The sequence below is a fragment of the Heliangelus exortis genome, chromosome 1 (genome assembly GCF_036169615.1).
Source record: "Heliangelus exortis chromosome 1, bHelExo1.hap1, whole genome shotgun sequence".
Lineage (NCBI taxonomy): Eukaryota > Metazoa > Chordata > Aves > Apodiformes > Trochilidae > Heliangelus > Heliangelus exortis.
In genome coordinates this window covers 179,208,764-179,230,217 of record NC_092422.1, presented here as the reverse complement: position 1 = coordinate 179,230,217, position 21,454 = coordinate 179,208,764, and the positions used below count along the sequence as shown (strand labels likewise).

Here is a 21,454-nt window from a genome sequence, read left to right as displayed (position 1 = left end):
AGCTGGTGAAACTCTGAAATATGAAAAAATAAAAACACTTGAATTTTGATCTTAAAATCTTCATATTCACATATATAATCACTGCAGACCAAACTCCTTAGGGGATGTACAAAATACAAACGAAGCACCTTACAGAAATATCCAATGTATAAATTTCTGTTTTATGCTTCCTTGCCCCATGCACACAAAATAATCAGAAGACAAAAAAAGAAAATAAAAAGTTATGTATACATTTCTATATTCATTTTGTGAAAATGGCATATTTAAATATGAGACAGCACTTCCATCCTGTAGATTTCTAGGGGGGGGAGGGGGAATCCCTCCTCAGAGACCAATCAATATATGGCTTTTCATGTCAGACACACAAGCATCTTCCCTAATATTACGTACAACCAAAATCCACTTTCACACCCTATTAAATATGTCAAGCTTTTCCAACACATCAATTCTTATTTAATAAGCCAACCAGAGTGAAAACGAAATGGCTTGAAAATAAAGCTCTACAGTTACTTTCTTTTTACAGTACCACTAAGGTAAAGCTAGTGAACATTGTAATAATACCTTCTTTCCTGATTTAGGCAAATATATATTTATTCAAGCAAAGATATCAGGATGACATCACTAGTTTCCACATGTAGCAGAAAGATTTCCATATTGATCAGTCTTACAAGAAACATACCAGTGGACAATGACTGTGCCCATCCCCTTCCACTTTGCCTCAGTGATTCCATCATCTAATTAATAGGTAAAACTGTGAAGGTACACCTGCATCATGTTCTTCTGTAATTTAAGTACCTTCACATTATTTTGTGAAAGGATAGATGCATAAATATTCAAGGATACACAACTAACAGACATTGGTCTGAATTTATTCAGACTAATTTATTCAGCTTTTTTTTCTTTTTTCTTTTTTTTTGTAACATTGGCTCTAGTGCCATTTTTTAATCTTTTTTTATACTGAATTTTAAGTAGCATTTTTAATTCTTTTCCCTGACTTAGAAATTTTCTGAAGGTATTTAAAAAAGCATGCAATACCCTAAAAAACATTAAAACAAACCCTCAAAAGTAACCCAAAAGCCACATATATGATTAAGAATCATTATCTGTGAATGCAGTCTAACAGTGTCAAAGGTCTTTGTAAACGTTCCTTTCCACTTATATGATGTTTCCTCACTTTCTGCTCATTTATTTTTCTGGTCCATACACTTCCTGTGTCGAGATATCAAGACTACATTCAATTATTGGGTAAGAAAGTTCAGGATAGTTCAATTGAATAAATCGTAAGATTTTTAAAATGCTGTTCTGCCTTGAGGTGTACAGTAAGAGAAATATGGTTTTACTACCAGGAGCAATATGCTTTCTAATAAAAGCAAAGGTCAACATAGAAGAATCAGTTAATGTGCAGCACATAAATGCAGATTTCTGGAGACAGCTAAAAATATTTAAGACTCACAGCAATTTTTGCTTTCAGTTATCTGCCCACTACTTACCAACTTTCCTAAGGATCTTTTAATTCTCTTTCATTAGTTTGATGTAACACAACTGATACACACACTGTTGAAAACAACACTTCATTCCTACTTATTATGGAAGAGGGGCTATGTTTGCTGATTTTTTTAATCTGTACAAATACTGCATTTCAAATACTTTCTCATTTCGGGTACTCCAAATACATCAGGTAGAAATGGAGACTAAAGATGAAAGCAAATATTTATATACTTTAAAATATGTGCCTCCACTTAATAGACCAATATCTGCATGAATGGTATTTGTAAAGCAGATTACACCATAACTCTGTATATTTTAAAAATACTAAAGTTTAAATATTTTATCGTACATTCAATTTCCCCCCGAGGTATACAGCCACAATATCCTAGTTTCACATTTTTTAATAATATTGACACTGGCTTTGCTTTTCATAAAGTAATTATATTTTCAACGCTTCTTTCAACACACAGGATCAAAAGACTACGTCAAAATATGGTATTGAAGAATCAAGCACTCAGAAGTCAGAGAAACCATGTAATTTTCACAGCTAAAACTGCAACCCGTCCCTTTTGTGTTTCTATTCTAATCACTGGATAAGACAGCTGTTATAAAGGGCAAGGATGAGCAGCAATAAGGGGAGAAAACAAAAAAACAACAAACAATCAACAAGAAATAGAGCACAAAACCAGTACGCCGTAACTATCATAGACAAAAAGCTAGATTTAGATTGCCAAATCAGCCCTAAAAGTTAGGATTTCCTAATCTGGATTTCCTAATAAACAAAATATGTTTACTTTTTTTACTAGGGAAAAAATCATTTATCTACTAGATAAAATTCAACCACCACACATTATCAGCAAAGTACAAACACTGTGAGAATCAATTTGCCAGCATCTTCAGACAGCCTAGCTAGTGACAGAGGCTCTGAGTACTCCCAGGCTTGTCAGCTGGGGCAGTTACTGTCTATCCCTTCCACAGAGAGGTTCAGTTTGAGGGAGTTTCCTTCCCTGCTTTCCCCCATTAACACAGATGTCCTGAAACTTCCTGGAAACATGGGATTTTCAGTATAAACTTATTACCGCCTTTAAAAATAAATAAATTAAATTGCTGATGAATGCAGGCAGCACAACATAAACAACAATCTTCAAGTTTTATATTTCAGCAGAAATTCAATGTTATTTCCCAGCAAAGAGGGAATACATTTTTGCAGCCAAAAGACCTGATGCAAATAATACAGGCATCAGAGGCTCTCCAGCAGTCCCCATTCATCTCCTGTCATCAACAGTAAAAACTTCTGATCCTGCACTCTTCAATCAGTAGTTCATAGATAACAGTCTGAGAGACCATATAACTAGATTACAAATGATCTATGGAATCACACTATGTAATTTAACAGAAAAAAGCTTAGAGTATGACATCTGTGTAAGAGATTCTGGTAACTGGGAAGTATACAGTTCTCAAAATCATTCAAGGCAGCAGCACAGAAACCTGACCCACAGATAAGCTGATACAGAAATTCATGAGCTACAGAAAGTTGTGTAAAAATTATAAAGTCCATTGTTTTAGAGCAGTCTTTTTAACATATCCTGGACATTAAGATAGATGTTTCAAAAAACAGAATTATGACAAATGGTGTTATTAAAATGCCCAGTCATTCATTTACACTCACTATCGAGGTAAGGAAACACTATACAATCCTTCCACCTTAAATTAAACATAGACAGCAAGAAGGTCTTCCACAAGCTTCATCAGGTGTCCTCAGGAGCTACACCTACCAAGTATTTTCTTCCTCACTATCATCTTCATATTTCTATACTTCTCTAGTTACTAACTCTGAAGAACCACCTGTATGTTACAGAGACATGTAGTCTAGTCATTAATGATTAAGAAAGGAAACCAAACCAGACACATCCACATGTGCGTGCATTTCTAGAGATGCTTAAAGAGTTTACATTTCAAAGTCTTTAGGAAAAAAAAGCACTCATGTTTTAACACCAAGAGTATATTTTTCTTCTCTGGTAATTTAAATAGTTCAGTTGCTCTTGCTTAAAATCTCTGGAAAGGCAAGTAACGAATCAAGGATAAAAAAAGTGCAAAAAAAAAAAAAAAAAGACTAGAGAAAAGGGAACATTTAAATTATGACAGCTGCAAAATGAGCCCTATAGTTCACCAATAGTTTATGGGTATGTATTTAACTCCCACATGCCCACACAAGTGCATCACTAAACAAAAATACCATTTTATCACACAATTCTTAACAGAGAACAGTGCAATCAATCTGATGCTTTAAACACCACACAGGAGCTAATGGCTGTTTGTCAATGTTGGTCAATAAGTAGCTACTTACATTAACAAAACTTATTACAGGAAGAGGACTGAAATCTCAAAACATGCATTTATTTTGATTAACTTCCCCATCTGTAAAGGTCTGTTATGTGAGATGTAGAAGTCTGCTTTTTAAAAAAAGTATGATTTATTTGAAGTATTTTAACAAATTTCACTGTCTTAAGCTTTTAGAGTCCTGTCACAATATGAACAATGAACCTGCACGCAGAAGTTGTGCCTGTTTTGAGGAACTTTCTAAATTACTGTTCTTAAGCCTGCATGAATTTAATTAAAGGAGTAAACAAACACATTACTGTTGTAAATTCTAGAGAAAAAAAATACCCCAAAAAGACAAATTTGACTTTAGTCTCAAAAGCCAAATTTCTCATTTCTGCATTTCTCAGTCCAGCACATTATGTCTCAAATGTTCAGCAAAGCCAAAACTGTACCTGTCTACCACAGAGCTTTCTGTCATTGCTCAGATTCCAGAAACAAGTAATTCCCACTGTTGAAATGCATTATAACTCAGTTTAACTGAAAGAAATCTGAAGAGAGATGCTACCATTCCAAGCTAACTGAAGTTCATGCTGAGGTTTTGAACTTGTGAAACAAAGGTATTTAGAAAACATGCTTTGCTCCAGTTCTGTTACTATTTATGAAAATTTCAAACATCCCTGGCTTTCTGATGCCTTCACTAGCCTCACCAGATCTAGAGCCACCTGCCAGACTCTTGCTCACCACTGTTAAAATACAAAAATATAGAAAGTTAAAATGTAAACAGCAATTTCAGTTTTGACATTCATACTTTATACCTATACTCACATAACACCAATTCTTGTAAGAACTGCAAAGGACACAGTAATATAAAAATCAGCTTAAACAGAACTTAACAAAATACAAATTTGTAAGCAAAGATAAGATTAGGATTAAAACTTCATCACATGCATTAACTCATTTTTGTTCAAACAAACATTGTATTCAAGTTATAGAACAGATATTTGATAGTATCACTGAAAAGGGCACATTCTTTTTAGGTTCCATGACTAAGAATACATTAACCAACTAATTTACCATCACTTACTTGCTATCTTTTCTTTAAGAAGTCTGCAAACTACCAAATTCATCCAAGCTTTGCTAAACACCATTGTATTTGCAAGAGGAAAATCACAAATTTGGGAAAAATCTCCTGAAAAGTTACTCTATGCCAAAAAGAAAATAATTCCTGGAGGGTTTGTTTGTACTATTTACATAGATCTTATAGTACAAGTTCATAGTTCATTTAGGTGAGATGAACAAGATTTGAATCTTATACATGGAAAGGTAATTTTCAGTTTTGGGCTTTTAAAATTAGGAAATTAAGTTCAGATTCCCAAATTATAAATACAGTTAACTTTGAACTTGGTTGTATTTTTTTTTTAATGTGAAGGCCAACTACATATGCTATTCTGAATTCAGCAGTTAATTCTCAAAGTATAGCTAATGACAACTGAGCACACAACATGATAAGGTCTGACAGAAAAAAAAAAGTTTCTGATGAAAAGACAGACCACTTATTAATTTCTCTGGCCAAGTATTGCATTTTTAATGCAATTTCACAAAAGTACAATGTACTTAATTTACATTAATCCTCTGAGTATGGTCTTTAAGGAAAGCATATAAGGAATGCAGAAAACCTTCAAGTTGACATCTAAAAACATTGTTTTAATATTAAACAGATAATTAAGTAACAGTTTCTCTCAGTTGGATAGTTTGCTTACCTCTGGGGGGGGATATAAGGAGCAGATACTGTTGGCATAACTGTACAGGGTTCAACCACCGTTTTCTTGGCCTTTTTTGTCTTTTTTCTGACTTTTGATGTAGACCTAGCAGTTCTGACTGATCCTTCCTTTCTACAAACACCGTTTTTGAATTCAGCTTCTCCATAAATATTTAGAGGTCTCCGTGTGCAACCTGGTGGAGTATGCACATCACAATAGGCAGTCTTTTTTACAGAGAATGTTGTCCCACTGCCAGTTAGTTCTTTCACAGGTTCCATTTTCATGTATAGACCAGCCTTTTGAGCACACGTCACATGGAATGCAGTATAGCAGTTTGCTTTGTGGCACTGGATGCAGGCACCAACACCTTTCTGTTTACAGAGGTAGCATGTTAACTTCCATCTGGCTGGGGGAATGTTCCTGACACCGTCAATTGGCTCAATAAAAACAGTATTGGCAAATCCAACTTCTGGAATCCACAAAGCACACACAACATGTCCCCAGCGATCATCATCAGTCTTTTTAAAGGCACCTCCCTTGTTTGGGCAAAGCACACAGTCTACAGGCCGAGAACGGGACTGCAGACAGTGTCTGCAGAGCCACTGGCCCTCAGGTATATATGGCACCCCATAGCATTCCTGATGTACTGCTAAATTACACATATCACAAAACAGGATTACATTGCTGTTCTGACATTCACCATCCATGCATATACAACACACCGCATCTTCATCAATTAAAGACTGATGATCACCCTGTTTTTGGTTCTCACAATAAGACTCTTTTTCAAACCTATCCATAAGGAATTCAAACATATTTTGTGAAACAACTGACACTCCATCACTTTTACGCTTCTCGTTTATTATTTCTAACCACGCATAATCTTCTTCATCCATGTCATACTCAACTTCATTATCGAGTTCTTCTGCTGACTTCTCAATAAATTTGTAATAAACTGGAGGTCTCCGAGGAGCTGAAGGGGGACTGTATTCAACAATCCGTACTTTTGGTTCTGGAAGAGGAGTTGTTGTAGCCGGTATGCCATGTGAGCTTGGAAGAGCTTCATTTTTCTTTTTCACTTTGTTATTTTTATGCCGTTTGCTTCTTAGACAAACTGGTGGTCTTTCACTATTTTCTTTATTGCTGTTGCATTCACTCATTTCCTGGGCTGTAAGGTCATCTTCTAATATAATCTCTAAAGGATCAAAGATACTGATCCTATGCAGACGGCCTTCAATTTCTATTTCAACCATTCTTTGAGCTTGAGCATATGTCAAGGTTTCTCGTGTAGGGGAGTGCTTAATACTGCATGGGGAAGAAGAATGCCTTGCTGCCGATACTCGATGACATCTTCCTTTTCTCCTCATTTGGTAATGTTTACCTAAAATTAAAGCAACAGATAATATTATTAATTCTAAACATTCACACTAAGATATTGGTTTTATTATAGCACAAAAAAAACCCCAAACCCCTTTGGTTCTATAGCTGCCAACCTATGCATTCAATTTAAAAGAACAAAACATCCGTCACCCTTTCTTACTAGGACTGCTCACACCATTTTGTACAAATTCAACCTAACAACAAATAGATCTCCTAAATAACAGTTGCTCAAAGGAAACACAACTATGCTAAACTTTTGATACAAAAATCCTACATAGGAGCTATCTGAGCTATCTGCATGACTTTTGCTTGAGAAAAAAAACATTTCGGAAGTGCCACATTAAAAAAAAAAACAATGAAAAAAACCCACGAAACACCTGTTACATTGTAGAAAAACCCTTTAACAGAGCATTTTCTAATACCTTAAGGACAACTGCTGTTTGACAATTTGTTTTCAACAGCTACAGATTATTTTCTCAAAATCTCCCCTCAAAAAAACTAACAATCACAAAAGAAAAACAAGTTTTCCCTGTGGTTTTTACCAGAGGAATCTGAAATAGTCATGCTAATAATAACATTATTAAGCCCCTACACTTAAAGACAGAAAAACATGCATACTCCCAAATTTGTCAAGTAAGCACTTTGACAGCTACCTACTTTTCTCAATTCTTATTGAGCTTGTTATTCTTTACAGAATGATGAACTGAACTTGTAGTGTCTAATATGACATAGTGTGAACTGCAACCAGCAAACATTCTACCTGTAAAGCAGATTTGACTTTTAACAAAAACGTGCTTCTGACATGCACGTTTCCATGAACACTCACCCTTCTCCCTTCTTCACGAGTTTTCTGAGAGCAACTAGGCTAGATAAAAAAATTGTCTTTAAATCCAGCCCCAAGCTCTTTAATATAATTTTCAAGTTTATCATCTAGTGGAAAGAGACCATTCTACACACCATACAAAAACACAGCTTTCTCTACCCCACCATGAAACACCATGACTAAAACAGGCAAGCACTTTTATGACAAAATTTCTAATTAAAAGTTTCTGTACCTATGCCTCTCCACATTTTGACTTTGAGGGGGTTTTTTTCCTATGAGGGATGAAAATACTGTAAAAACAACTAAGTTTAAAAGTTCTACTCCTCCTTTATTCTTAATAGATTATGAGTAAACAGCAAAATTCAACCTCAGCTACAGGAAAAAAAAAACCAAACTAAAACCTCTTGTCCTTTTATCACTGACTTAAACTATTACTAGGTCCTTACCATTTCAAACCTGTACTTCAAGTTAGTGCTGTGTATTAGTTAAAATAACACAACTAGAGTTAGCACTTATTGCCAAAATAGTGAGAGAAATACAGAGATCAAACCAGAATATTGTTAAAAAACAGAGTATCTCTTTCGGGAAGAAAAAAGCAAGGACTGGAACAATTACATAAACTACTTCATGTAAACTACATGAACACTGAATAATTTAAGCACCCATCATTATAACTAGCATTCTTGATTAGGTCTGATCTATTTATCTCACAAGCCACCTCGTCTCCCCAGTCTAAGCTGGTTTTATTATTCGAGGAAGAACTGTGTTGCTCACAGATCTGTCTATTAAACAATCCTTAACTCTTATTACTTGTTTTTTATAGCAAAACAGACAACAGACAGTGTTTGAGCGTAACAGATTTTGGATATGGTCTATATGAACAAGAGGTAAATAAAATAGGATCCAACCCTTCAAACAAATTCAGAAGAAATATTTAATTATTTAATCTTGCAAACCAACACAGGATAAAATCATACCAATTTCTCTATCAGTATTTTAGAAGCTTAAACCACTGATACTGCTACAGAAAGTCCAGTAACTAGAAATGAAGGCATACTAATAATTTACTTGAAATTAAAAATTAGTTCTCAGTCACAATCCATTTTACAATTCATAGGCCAAAGATAACACACTGGCCCTGATTTCTGTTTATGACTGTAAACAAATAACAAGGGATTCTTCAGCTAAAACACACTAGTGTGTCAGTGTACAGACACATACTAGAGATCAAAATGTTTTAACCTCACAGTATGTCTTTAATTTAGCCACTGATCAGGAAAAACAGATCACTTACATTATGTTTACCTCATATATAATTGGTCTTTAATGTTGTCTAGATGTAAAAAACTTTATCTTTAGTATCAAATTTAATTTCACTATCTAATTTAACCCAGGAGAAAAAAAAAACCCACAAAACTACATTAATGCCAGATTTCCAAGGTATCCCCTCTGTTCCTGAAATTCTTAAGCATGGCTGCAAGCAGGTTACAAGAACGGGAAGAAAATATTCAAAAGCAGAAGTGTTCTTGCTTTAAAATTTAGGAGTATTTGTTGTAAAAGTCAAATAAACTGCATGAACCAGAATGATAAAAAAAAAAAACGGAGCTAACATCTAAGCAAGAACCCAGCAATACTCAACGGTAAATAAATCTAAATTTAAAAATTACAGTCACAAACACAGAGAAATACCCTACAAAAATTGGAACTGGTAGTACTATGGCCAAATTTCATAGAAACTTAGTGTGAGTAACCTACATGCTCTGGAAGGCAAAGCAACATTGTTTTCTTTCTCTAAAAGTCTTCTGTTTGCAAATGTCCTATAGACATTCCGGAGGAAGACCAGATTTCTGCATAACAAATTCCTGACTAGCAATTGGTCTGCTTGTCCTAGTTAATTATCACACATCTTTCTTCCTTCTCTCCCTCCCCCCCCGCAGTACCCCGTAGATCCATAGGAATGCAGACCATGAACCGAAATCTGCAAAAGAGTAAACTAAGTTTCCATTCAGTATTTATAGAGATACCACACTACCAGAAAAACGCCGTTTCTTTAAGGAACTTCTGTGAACACCTTTCTGCCTCTTACAACAACTTTAAAAATGCAGGAGATAAAACAGACACGTTATCCACAGCTTTTCCCTCTTGGAATTACATCAGCTGCTTGGCAAGACAGTCACCATCAGACGCTTTACCTCACCCCAACAAAAGTACGTAAAAACAGCTGTTTATATGGAATGCTCGGTATGAGGGAAAACAGACTTTTTATCAAGGTACAGGATGGATAAAGCTAACAGGAAAAGCATGATAACGTATGCTTTTTTATTAGAAATTCCTTTTACAATCGCTGTCCTAGTTACCTTCCTCCTTTTCAGTTAAATTACCTTTGGTCCCTGGATGCCCTGCTCAATGGAGAAGGGAATTCCACTCTCAATGGACACTTTCATGCAGACCATTAAAAAGAGAAAGACACAGGAATGCTCTTTAATCCTAGATAATGCCGGAGAGTAAGCAAACAGCGCTTACACGCATATGGGGCGGACGCCACTCACAAGTTCAGATGCGGAGCAGGATCACCCCCACGGGGAATGCTAAGAACGGGGGCTCACGTCACCTGGCGAAGCGGCCCGCGGGCACAACAGCGACGCAACGAGAACCACTCTCCCCCGAACCGCTGGCGGACCGGCCCGGCCCTGCCTCGCCTCACCGTGAGCCCGGCGCACCGGGACGGCGCAGCGATCCCGGCTCCCGCCGCCCCCGCGCTGCCGCCCCGCGCCCGGGGCCTGCACACGCCCACGGGCCTGCCCACACCCACGGGCCCGCCTTCCCCGGTGCTGCGCTAACACTTCCTGCCCACGCCCAGGGAGCCTCCAGCGTGCACACACCCCTCCGAGCCGATGGTTCCTGCCCGGCCCCGGCATTCCCCCCTCCCGGCCCCCGGGAGGATGGTTCCTGCCCAGGCCCATCATCTCCAGCCCTTCCCAACAGTCACCTCCCTCCACTCCGCGAAAATACTCGGCCCACAAATATGGCGGCTGACAAAACAGCTCAAGCGGCGCCCTCCCCCAGACCGCCGCGCTCGGCTCCCCCCTGCGCAGCCTCCCCGCCCGCCCGCCTCGCCCCGACCACCTCTTTTCCACCGCGGCTTCTCCCGCTGCCGTGCCCAGCCCGCCCTGCCTTTCCTCCCTCCGGTCTACCGTCCCGCCGCGGCGAGATCCGCCGGCTCCAGGACCCGCCGGTTCCTGGCCCCGTAGCCCCCACCCGCCGACCTCCGCCGCCCGCCCAGCTTCACTCACGCTGTGGGAGCCGCCGAAGCGCGGCTGACAGACCTCCCGCTCCGCCTCTGCGGCCGACGCTGCGGCCGGTTTAATGGCGGAGCTCCCGCCGGTGCTGCCGCCTGGCCCCGTGTCCGGCAGCCGCGGGCGGGCGAGCGGGCGCTGAGAGGGCCGCGCTGCCCACGGCGACGACCCGGCGCTGGGTTCGGGGCTGCTGCTGCAGCCGGGCGCGGCGCATTCGTGAGGCGCGGCACAGGTCGCCGTCCGGCTGCGGGCTCGGCGCTCAGCTCCCGGGGCTGAGAAGCTCCCCTCCCCCCTCGGCACAAACAATGCGGCTTCACCACAGCGCTGCGCCGACGGGGGGGAGGAGAGGAGGGAGGGAGGGAAGGGACGTGAGGGCGCCAGGCACCGCCCAGCCCCGCCACTGCTGCCGCCGCCGCCACGGGGAGGGGCCTGAACTCCACCGCCTCCCCGCCCCCGGATGGCGGAGGGCCGAGGGGGTCGGCCGGCCCGGCACCAGCCGGCACGGAGCGCTGGGGAGGGGAAGGCCGAGCTGAGCTGAGCTGAACTGAGCCGGGCCGCGCCTCTAGGGACAGGGCGGGAGCGCAGTGCTCCAGCTGCCGCCTTCCCGTCCGGCGCAGCCCGTTCCCTGGGCCTCGCCGCGGCACCACCCCCATCCAGAACATTTAAACGCCCCAGCGCAGGGTGAACAAAACGGAGGAGGAGGGGAGACGGGGGCGGGACGCGGCTTGTTACAAAACCAGGCTCGAAACTAGAAGCGAGTGGTATCTATTATTTCTTTGGGGGAAGTCCAAGCTCGAGATTCGTGCGTAGAAAATTTGCTTGAAAGTTAGTTCTGGCGTGGTCTCCTGGTCAGGCTGCTGCTTGTAAATAATCTGGTTAATAGCCTTACATTCTGCCATAGCAAAAGCTATTTCTGACCCTCCCTGTGAAGGACACCCTTTGTTCTACATTATTTTAAGACAGCCATTACAGTCATAGTCGAGATCTAGTGGATTTTGTTGCAATACGTTTCTGCACGTCAGCTGCACCCACGTGCTTAAAACAACTTTTAGGTAGCCCAGCCCAACACTTAACATGTCCTGCATGTAGTAAAAAGCAAACGATCAAGAGCAGGTATGTCTCTCATTGCCCGTCTCTTAACAACCACACACTAAGCAAAGCTTTCTTCAGAATGACTGATTTTTACTTTTTCTCTAGCCCTACTGTGGTCACCTCACACAGCAGCTGCCCAAACAACTGCTGGTCTTACAATAAATTTATGACTAGGAAATAAAAAATATAATCACCTGTCACGTTATAATTGTAGAAAGTGAATTAAGGTCCAGAGAGCTTAAGTAACTTTGCTAATGAAATCCTGCACTTTCCAACTCCTTTTCCCCCCATCAGGGACCACCCAGAATGATGATCTCTAAACAAAACAGAAGCTATTAAAATTGTGAACACTTGTGCAAGTGCACTTGTTGAAGAAATAAACCTTTAGGACCTAACATCGGACTCAGATGACCTGCAATATGGTAATTTAAATCAATGTTGTTGCACTGGAATTCAGCTTGTGGTAGATAATACTAGAGGGATTTAGCATACTAAATTATATACATTTGGGCACAAAGTATAAAAATGATAAATATTGTCAAGATGCTATTAATAAAATCACATCTGTGATAGAAAACATGTTTTATCTTTTAAGTAATAATCCACCTGTGTGTCTGCCCTGCAGCTGTACAAATGCTTTATAACTGAAGACAAATCTTCTACAGAGAGCTTGATGGTGTCCATATCTCACACATCTGACTCACAAGTAAATCTGGCACTTTTCCAGTTTCTTTTTTACTACCAGGTGCATTGTAGCATTCCATAGCTGGACATCCCTTTGAAAATGCAGTGTTCCTTATTGGTATCTGTATCATTTAACCATCTTTTTGTAGGTAAAACTTATGCTTTACTCTCTCTAGTAAGCTCTACTTCTGTGACTTTTTCTTGAGATTCATCATCCAGCTCTGCCTGCCCAGTGCACAGGGCACTTTTGGTAAGAACACTCCATCCATAAGGTGTAAGGTCTTAAACTCCACACTGATAAAAACAGGAAGTGGCAGTTCCAAAATTATTTCATTAAAAAGACAGTGGCAGCATTGATTCCCGCAACCTATTGACCAAGGACTTGTAGGACGGCCTGAATCAATCATGACAAGTGTGCTGTGGTGCCAGAACCTGATCTCCTAATAGATTTGAAATTAAAAGCTTCTTATGCACGTTAATGTAAAGCAGAATAGCTGCTCAGATTCTCTATAGAACTTCAAAGAACTGCTGAGCTTCATTTCCTGGTTCCCATACTGAAGACAGTGTCTCCACCTCAAGTTACTAACATGCAGCCAGGTGTTCTAAATCCTCTCAATCAAATCCATGTACGAAGGTATGAGGATTTTTTGCTGTGGATTGTCTAGCTTCTAGCACAGAATGCTTGTCATTCCTTATGATACTTCAGCAGAAATACCAGGGCAGGTTCAACATGTAGTTCAGTATTAGGGGCCTTACCCTTTTGAAGCATTTCTTGTATGACAGGCTACCAGATCAGTATCTTCAGCCCTTCCATGTTAAGTATTAGCATGTCACCCATATTTCAAAATGCAGCAGTATGTAGTGTTGTCTGGGGCATCTGACCAGTCAAATATGTTTTCTTTTCTGTGTCACAAGGAGATTCATACTTCAAAATAGTATTCTTTCTATTTTTGGTTAAGAAGAAAACAATTCCACTGGGATATTGTACAACTTCAAGCAAAAAATAATTGGCCCTCTGAACCATAGTTAGATGACCCCCACCACTTTTTTTGGCACTAGCTCAACATATGCATGGGACTTCAGTCTCAGTCCATCATATTCTTCACTCCTCTGCTTGGCAGTATCAAGTTTTTCAAGTTGCCCCTGCTGACTCATTCTTCATGGAAGACTGCCACAGAATGAGCATCTTCTGCCTACCAGATTTCACCTGCACTAGTTATCCAATTCTTAAGAGAAACACTTTAAGAAGTAAGAATCATGTAAAGAAGCACAAATGCTATTTATTGGCTTTGGCATCCTCCCTTTCTTTGCAGTATCAAACTTCATGAGACACATTTATACATTGCCACAATGTATTACCTTGGTTTTACATATTTTTTAAATAAAGATCAACACAGACTTACTGCATAACTTAAATATCACCAGCTGTGCTGATCTTCCCTGGATGGAACTCTATTATCCCTATCCCTCTCCTCATCTAAACAGCTGCCTGGTGAAGGGCCAAGCAAGAGGCAGAGCCCATTCCACAACTTATTTAGATCCTGCAAGAATCCTTCAATTTCAGGATAGGTTTTGGACTGCCATTAACATCAGTGTGGCAAGATGATGCATCTGCCTAACCTTGCCAAGTCATGTCATGCCTCTGTACAATGCCTCAAGTTAATCTATCCTATAGTTTTCAAGTCTGGCTTCCCCACTATTTGATTTACAGCTTCAGACTCATCTATACGTGATAAATATTCCTCTCCAAAATACTCTCTCAAAAGATAAAGCATTGCCATGGTCCTCCCATCCTGCAAGGTGATTCTTTATGACCTCACTTACCTCATCAGTCGTGGTATATGGTATTGGTAAAATACTCACAGGCACAACTGTGCAAGGCTGGTTGTTCTCACAAGAAAGGTTGTTCACAAACCCAACAGAAACCAGAACAGTATGCACCGTAGGAAAGATGCTGCAATCCTATCAAAAGACATGTTACAGCAGCATTCTGACAAACCTATAACTGTTTATATTCAGTCTATGAGTTGGTATAGCATCCCTCTACCTCTTCTGGCTGATCTTTGCAAACTCCTATAGTTACACACAAATTTACATATCACTGATGTATCTCCCAGTTACCAATATTAGACTGAGAGGGATACATGGTCCAAAGTCTTGGAAGAGAATTTCAGAATGGGGATCAAACTTTTGACTTCAACTATTGAAGAAAAAAGTTGCCCCTTTTATTTATATGTTTACTAAGTATCTTCCATGTTGTCTAGGTAGGAAGAATTGTCTGCATTTTCCTTTTCATTCTTCTGAAGTTTTAGATGTATTATGACAAAAGGATGACTAAAGATGAAAGAGTATTACTGTTCATTCATGTACACCAACTGCTAAGGAATAAAATATTTTTATTTCTTATGGCCTCATTAACTCTTATTTCTTTCTCATCCTCAGTATCAAAGTGGTTCTTTATGTATAAAGTTGGTAAAAAGACCCTTTAGATCCCCAGAACAGTTCATGTTGATCCAAGTGAACAGTCTTCACTGAAATGCAAGTTTTAAAACAGACTAGAGGCTGTCAATGCCTTTTATGGTACTGATAAAGACAGAGCCTTTTTATCATCAGAGCTCCACCAGAACTCAAGCTACATCAGTCTTCTTGCTAAGAAAATACCTCTGTAAGCTGCATCAGCTAAGCAGTCCTATGGACTGTTATCTATAGATAATACTTAAAGATCATTTGACAGAGTGGTCTTTAAGCTGTACAGCTGCTATGCAAATACCCTTCCTTACCCCATTTCCTTGTAAGCATTTGTGGGAACTACTGCTTGGAGTCACCTGCAATAAGAATACGTGGACTGTCATTTGCAGACAGAAAGATATGTTAAGGATTTCACTGAGATACACGATTGACAGACAAACCTATTTCCTGCCTTACTTACCCTTCCACTATCTCACTTGAATCCTTTAACATCATATACCTTTGGGATTTTGCAGTTGCTTGTTGTTGCATGTGCCTTGTTGCTAATAAACGTTCCATGATGGAAGGTGGGATTTGAGCTCACCCCTTTTGGACACTGTAAAGACAAAACCAAAAAAAAAATATCTTCAGTACTAGAATATACGTGAAAACATACATAAACTACACTTCAGCAAAAAGAAACAAAACTCAAAAATCCCCAAATTACAAATTGCTGCAGCTAAAGTACAAAGCTTGCCCATCTACTCACCTGTAGGTCTTCTAAATGGCAACTGGAGGCTATTTTATTAAGCACAGACCTTTGGAGCAGAGTTATTTGCAGTCTTCGGTATAATGACATTGTTGTTTACAAAATAGCAGACAGAACCATGAACAAGGGAATACTATTCCCCTTCTCTCCCATCATTGCCTCTTTGGCATTAATTATTCAATTCCTGGTGTCTACAGTTCGGCACCTTTATTACGTTCTGTGTAGTGACTTCACCTGCAATAGTCTTCATAGGAAACTATTCCTGCCAAATGGTAGCTGCCATCAGGATGATCCTCCATAAACAAATTACTGCTTTTCTTCTTAGCTCCCAGAACTGCCTCCCTGCATGATGAGACAAAAATGATTGCCAGCACAAGGGAGGCAGCAGGAAAGTAACTCCAGGGTTTAGGAGTGCCCCTTCAGCATCCCTAGTCATTTGCTGTCATTAGCTTTGCTGACGAAAGCAGCTCTGTGTTTAGAGCTACAGTGTCTGTCAATTCACATTGCATAACCAACTAGGCCAAGTTACAGGCAAAGAAAAAATGTCAGTGGTAATGGGTAGGAATCAAAAAGCAAAACAATAATTGCTACGTGAAAAGTTCTAAAAATACCACACTTGCAGAGCAAAGAATTACAAAGCACTGGGGCTAAACATTGGAGTTTTACTTCTCTTTTTGCAAGACATGATGAGGAAACCTCACTAGCAGATAAAGACAGAACTTACAGAAAGTTAATTCAACAAAAACAACCACCTATTCGAATGGAATTTTTTTTTTGGTCAAAGGCAGCCACAGTGAAAACAAAGGGCTCTTCACAAGAAATATCTGCTACACAACATATTTCTCAAATCAAACATCAATTTCCCTACATTTTTTTCTAATTTCTGCATGTGCTTGTTCTTCTTATCAGGTTTGGATTTCAGAAGATACTTTATTTAGAATGAACTCGATAACTGCTTAAGCCAGCATAAGCCATATAAACAGTATTACTGCAAATACATTATTGCTTTCTCTGATAACCCTTTCCTGCTCCTTTATCCTTTCCTCTACACTGGAAAAGATTCTCTAACACAGCCTTCATCCAAACAAAGATAAGTTACTGACTGCTTTCAGAAAGTTTAATAACATATAAAATTTATTTATTAAAGTGACTTCTCTGTTCTAAATTCCTTCTTGTCAGTATCAAAGCTTGCAAGTATAGTATGTGATGAAGTATTAACTCTCAGTGAATTTTCCTAGTTAGGTCACTCAAAAACATCTATCTCCAAGAAACAACTTCCAGTTTACAATTAGTTAATACTTCAGCCTTAGTATAATTAAGTTAAAATTCAGTCAGCAATGAGATACAAATCCAGTCTTAATTATTTTACTACCTCTTCCTTAATCATTCTAGAAGACAAACCTGGTCTGCAGATGATTAAGACAGTATGCAATGGTGGAAGCTTTGCTGTTTGAATCCCTACTCATTTACTGCAGAAGAAATCCCAAAATAGGGATTCAGCATGAAAACCTCATCTCATTTACATGGGGAAGGAATACGGAGGAAAGTGACATGAAAATCTGTGGAGGCAAAATAAAGTAAAAAAAAAAAAAGTCAGAAGCAAGACTCAGTGCATGAAAACCACAAAAATTGTGAACAAGAGAATCAGACATGGCTCAACTTCCCCTGTTCAGAGAAAACCAACTTCTCTGTATAATTTAAGAAACAGTAACAAGCCCTGTGCAAGTTTGCTTTGCTTCATTGACACATAACAATTCAGGCAGTGCCTGATGCTGGCTAATAAAGAGATCTTCCAAATATATATAAATCAGTTCTGATATACGGATATCAGAATATGCTTAATATTGCAATTTGCTTAATAATGCAAACAAAATCTCAATAGGCTTAAAAAAGCTAGAATAGGAACTTCAAATTGAGCACTTCTGAAGGTATATTCCAGCAACTCCCTCACTACAGATAAAGGGTAAGTACAAATAAATCTTCTGAACATACTATTATATGCTCAACTCCAAGTACACCTCTGATATGCTATGAATCCAGGATGATAAAGAGATTAGACACTTGCATTTGTAACAAATTATATAATTAATATAAAATCAGAAAGGCACCATGAATACTGCTTGAGGTTGCTCACAACTACTGTGTAATAGCTCATTCTTTATCTTCTGTGCACCCAACTTAACACCTTGGATCTGATGAGCAGAGCAAAGTGCCAGATGAATTTAATGGGGTTACATATGCTAAATATATAAGTACCCTTATATATTAAGTGTTCTTAGAAGTTGGACCCTTGTCATACTAAGTTTGGCATCCAAATTTAGTACTTCTCAATTCTATTTTAAGGTTTTGATCACTAAGGTGATACTAGCTAGATAGGGTTCTGGAAGAAACTGGAATGTATCCAAGAATAAGAAGAGATAATTTTAATGAATATACTACCTCAGTACATACAAAAGACAGCAATTCTGCATCACTGATGCAGAATTTGCTATAGGTGAAGCCAAAGGTTTGAATGATTCAGTAAACAGAATAATCTTTTCAGAGCAGGCTTGGAGACAAACACATTAACTGCCCAGTTCTGCTAAAACAAGGTAACAGCAGCAAAACAGTTAATACTCCTGACACTGGTACTTCCATATGCCATTACAACAGTTAATGCTTTCAAAGGTATATACATTGAGAAAGACAGAAGTATATCAATATCACTGCAGCATGTAATATAGATAACATACCAAGGAAGAAATGGACAGAAGGAAGCAAAAAAAATCAGATTAAGATGAATAGCTCAGTGACTGGAGAGACTCTGGGACTGCAGAATACAAAGCTCTGTCTGTAGCCACTTAACATCTACAATTGCCTAAGAACACATAACCTGATATTGATAGAGGAATAGGTATATTTAAGACATACTTAAAGTTCTGTCACAGAAGGAAGGGATACAAGGTTTTCATGTAGTTTCCAAGTGGTTTTAGGCTCTTGTTACAGACTCCCCTGGAACGTTTTGAGTTCAATGTGCAACTCAGTATCAAGAATGAAAGAAAGTTGGTTACTTATGGTTACTGCAGTGACATTTCCTACTTTGAACTGCTAACACCTATTCTCCAGAAACCCCAAAATGTTTCTTTGGGATAGTGCTCTCTTAGCGCTCCAATATTCTACAAAACAGAGTCAGGGGAGACAGATACTTCAGTTTGCTCCAGGAACTGGAGTGTTAAGTTACTTTTTTATATTAATTTAATATCAGATGACTTTTAATTCATGCCAGACTCAGTTAAACATGCAAACAGAAGTGTTTATTCATAATATCTAAAATTGATAACAAGTTTATAAAGGCATAAATGGGAGAAAATGAAAAAAACCCAAAACTCTTCTGAAGTAAAATAAGAAAAGTTTTTGTTTCCTCCTGTCAAGATGGCTTGCACAGACTTTCCTAATATCCATCTTGCCAAATGACTATGTTCTTTCACCTATGTAACCTCAGACCACATGCTCTGTGGAGGATCTCTGCCTTTAGACTATTGCTACACCAGAGCATTCACTGTACATTCACCACAAGCAAGCAGTCTGGAGCCTTCTCTAAGAATTGCAGTTACTTACTCCTTCCTTTGCCTGTTACCAGATCACCATCATCACCTCTTTTATTCTTCATAATACTTGTTTGTTTGATATAAGACTTCCTAGCCTTAGCATTGCTCAGATTTTTAAGACCTACTTTTTTAAGTGTCTGGTGTATTTTTGTATAACAGAAAGGAGTTCCAGCTATTTCACTCCATGTGTGATACAAATCTATAGATTACACACTAAACCACTGATTGGTTCTCAAAACACTTAGAAGATAGTCTAAAGAACTAATCACCTTTCATTAGTCATAACTTTCACTGGTCCTTTATGAAATTTTCAGATTAGGATGTATGAAGAAATGAAGAGGTACACAGAGGTGAATAAAGTGCAACATACAGTGGAAAAGCATGAAGTGAAGTGAATTTCTAGTCTGTTAATTTCCTGTAAAATTTTCAACTACAAACTAGGAAACTTTTCAAAGACTAAAAATAAAATACTTAGTAGTAGTTAATAGAGCTACATGTTCTAATATTATCAGATTTTCTGTAGTGTTGTAAGTGTAACTATATAATTGCAAGTAAAATTCAACATAACTGTTACAATTGTATAGCCCTCTAAGAAATGCTTTATACAATTATAGATTTCTGTTATTTATAATACTCAATTCTATTTATCATTTACTATTCTATTTATCATTCTCTGTTAAATAATCACCGTAATTTCCTGTCAACAGAAGCTTCTTAACTAAACTCCCACAACTCTATAACTGAATCCAGTTGGCAGATGTGATCCAAGATGATTTTTAAGTTGTTGTATTCATATAAATGCACTTTGTATGTTAAAGTAACTTTACCTCGAGTCATTTTGGCCTCAGTTACTTGGCCTCAATTGACTATAGTAGCAGTTCAACTGGATCAGTAAAAACACACCCTAAGTTAAAATGTGCAGCAAAGAACTGCCAGCACATAGTGTAGCAGCTATTTTGTTGGGATTTTGAGAAGCATCTGAATGTCATGCGACTTCCAATTAACAATAACATATAATTAATTTTAGATGGACTGGCACCATCCGTTTAGGAAGACCTCACCAATACTACAGAAGCACAAACATACAAATAGTACAGAAAAAGGTTCAAGAGCTTCACTATTACAAATCAAAAAGCGATCAACCAACTTCTTCATATCCTGCCATATAACGACCAAGAAGCTGACTAAATCTGTTCATTTAAAAATAATAATCAGTCCATTAATTGATGAAAGCAACTCAGATAAAAAAGTACTTTCTTAAGCACTATTTATCTCTCTTAACATCTTAATCTAAAACTTTGCATTGCTTCCAAACTAGAGCTGTTATTGTTAACCATAATGTAAGATGCAAGTTATTATGACCACTGACACTGAAGTCAAAGAAGCAGAAATCTATGATTGCCACTTGGAATTAACATCAGTCTCAAAGAGATATATTTACCCAACTCTCTGTAGAAACAACAATCATGAAAAAAACAAAACCAAACCACCCTGCTTTATCCCACTCGAAAAGCCTGGATCACAGTCCATATGACAGCCTCCTAGACCAGAGAAAACAACCCACTGAAACTGGAGGAGCTTTATCCAGGAAAATTCCACTGAACCAAGGCAAGGTATCTTTCATCCCCGAACAGCCTTCCCTGTGATGGCCACAAAAATCGGACTGAAGTGTCTTCTGAAGTGCCCCTCCCGAGGCACTGTGGCTGCCAGCAAAGCAAAACTGAACCCAGAACCCAAACCAGATCTGTACACATCGGGTGCGGTTTTTTTAAACGCAAACATGCATAACGGAGACCGACGGCGAG

The 21,454-nt window shown here is 38.9% G+C and overlaps 1 protein-coding gene across 10 annotated transcripts in view; it reads right to left on the bottom strand.

Annotated features, from left to right (window-relative positions):
• The window catches only part of BRD1 (bromodomain containing 1), a 67,050-nt gene extending 45,966 nt beyond the window's left edge, over positions 1-21,084 (bottom strand). For 3 of the 10 annotated variants that reach the window (XM_071733816.1, XM_071733824.1, XM_071733825.1), the window contains exons 1-2: positions 11,067-11,459; positions 5,571-6,951 (exon numbers count right to left, since the gene is read on the bottom strand). In XM_071733816.1, the coding sequence (XP_071589917.1) occupies positions 5,571-6,937 (1,367 nt within the window). In that variant the 5' untranslated portion in view covers positions 6,938-6,951; positions 11,067-11,459. The other 7 variants (XM_071733818.1, XM_071733819.1, XM_071733817.1 and 4 more) reach the window with 7 other exon arrangements.
• Between the last annotated feature and the right edge of the window lie 370 nt (positions 21,085-21,454).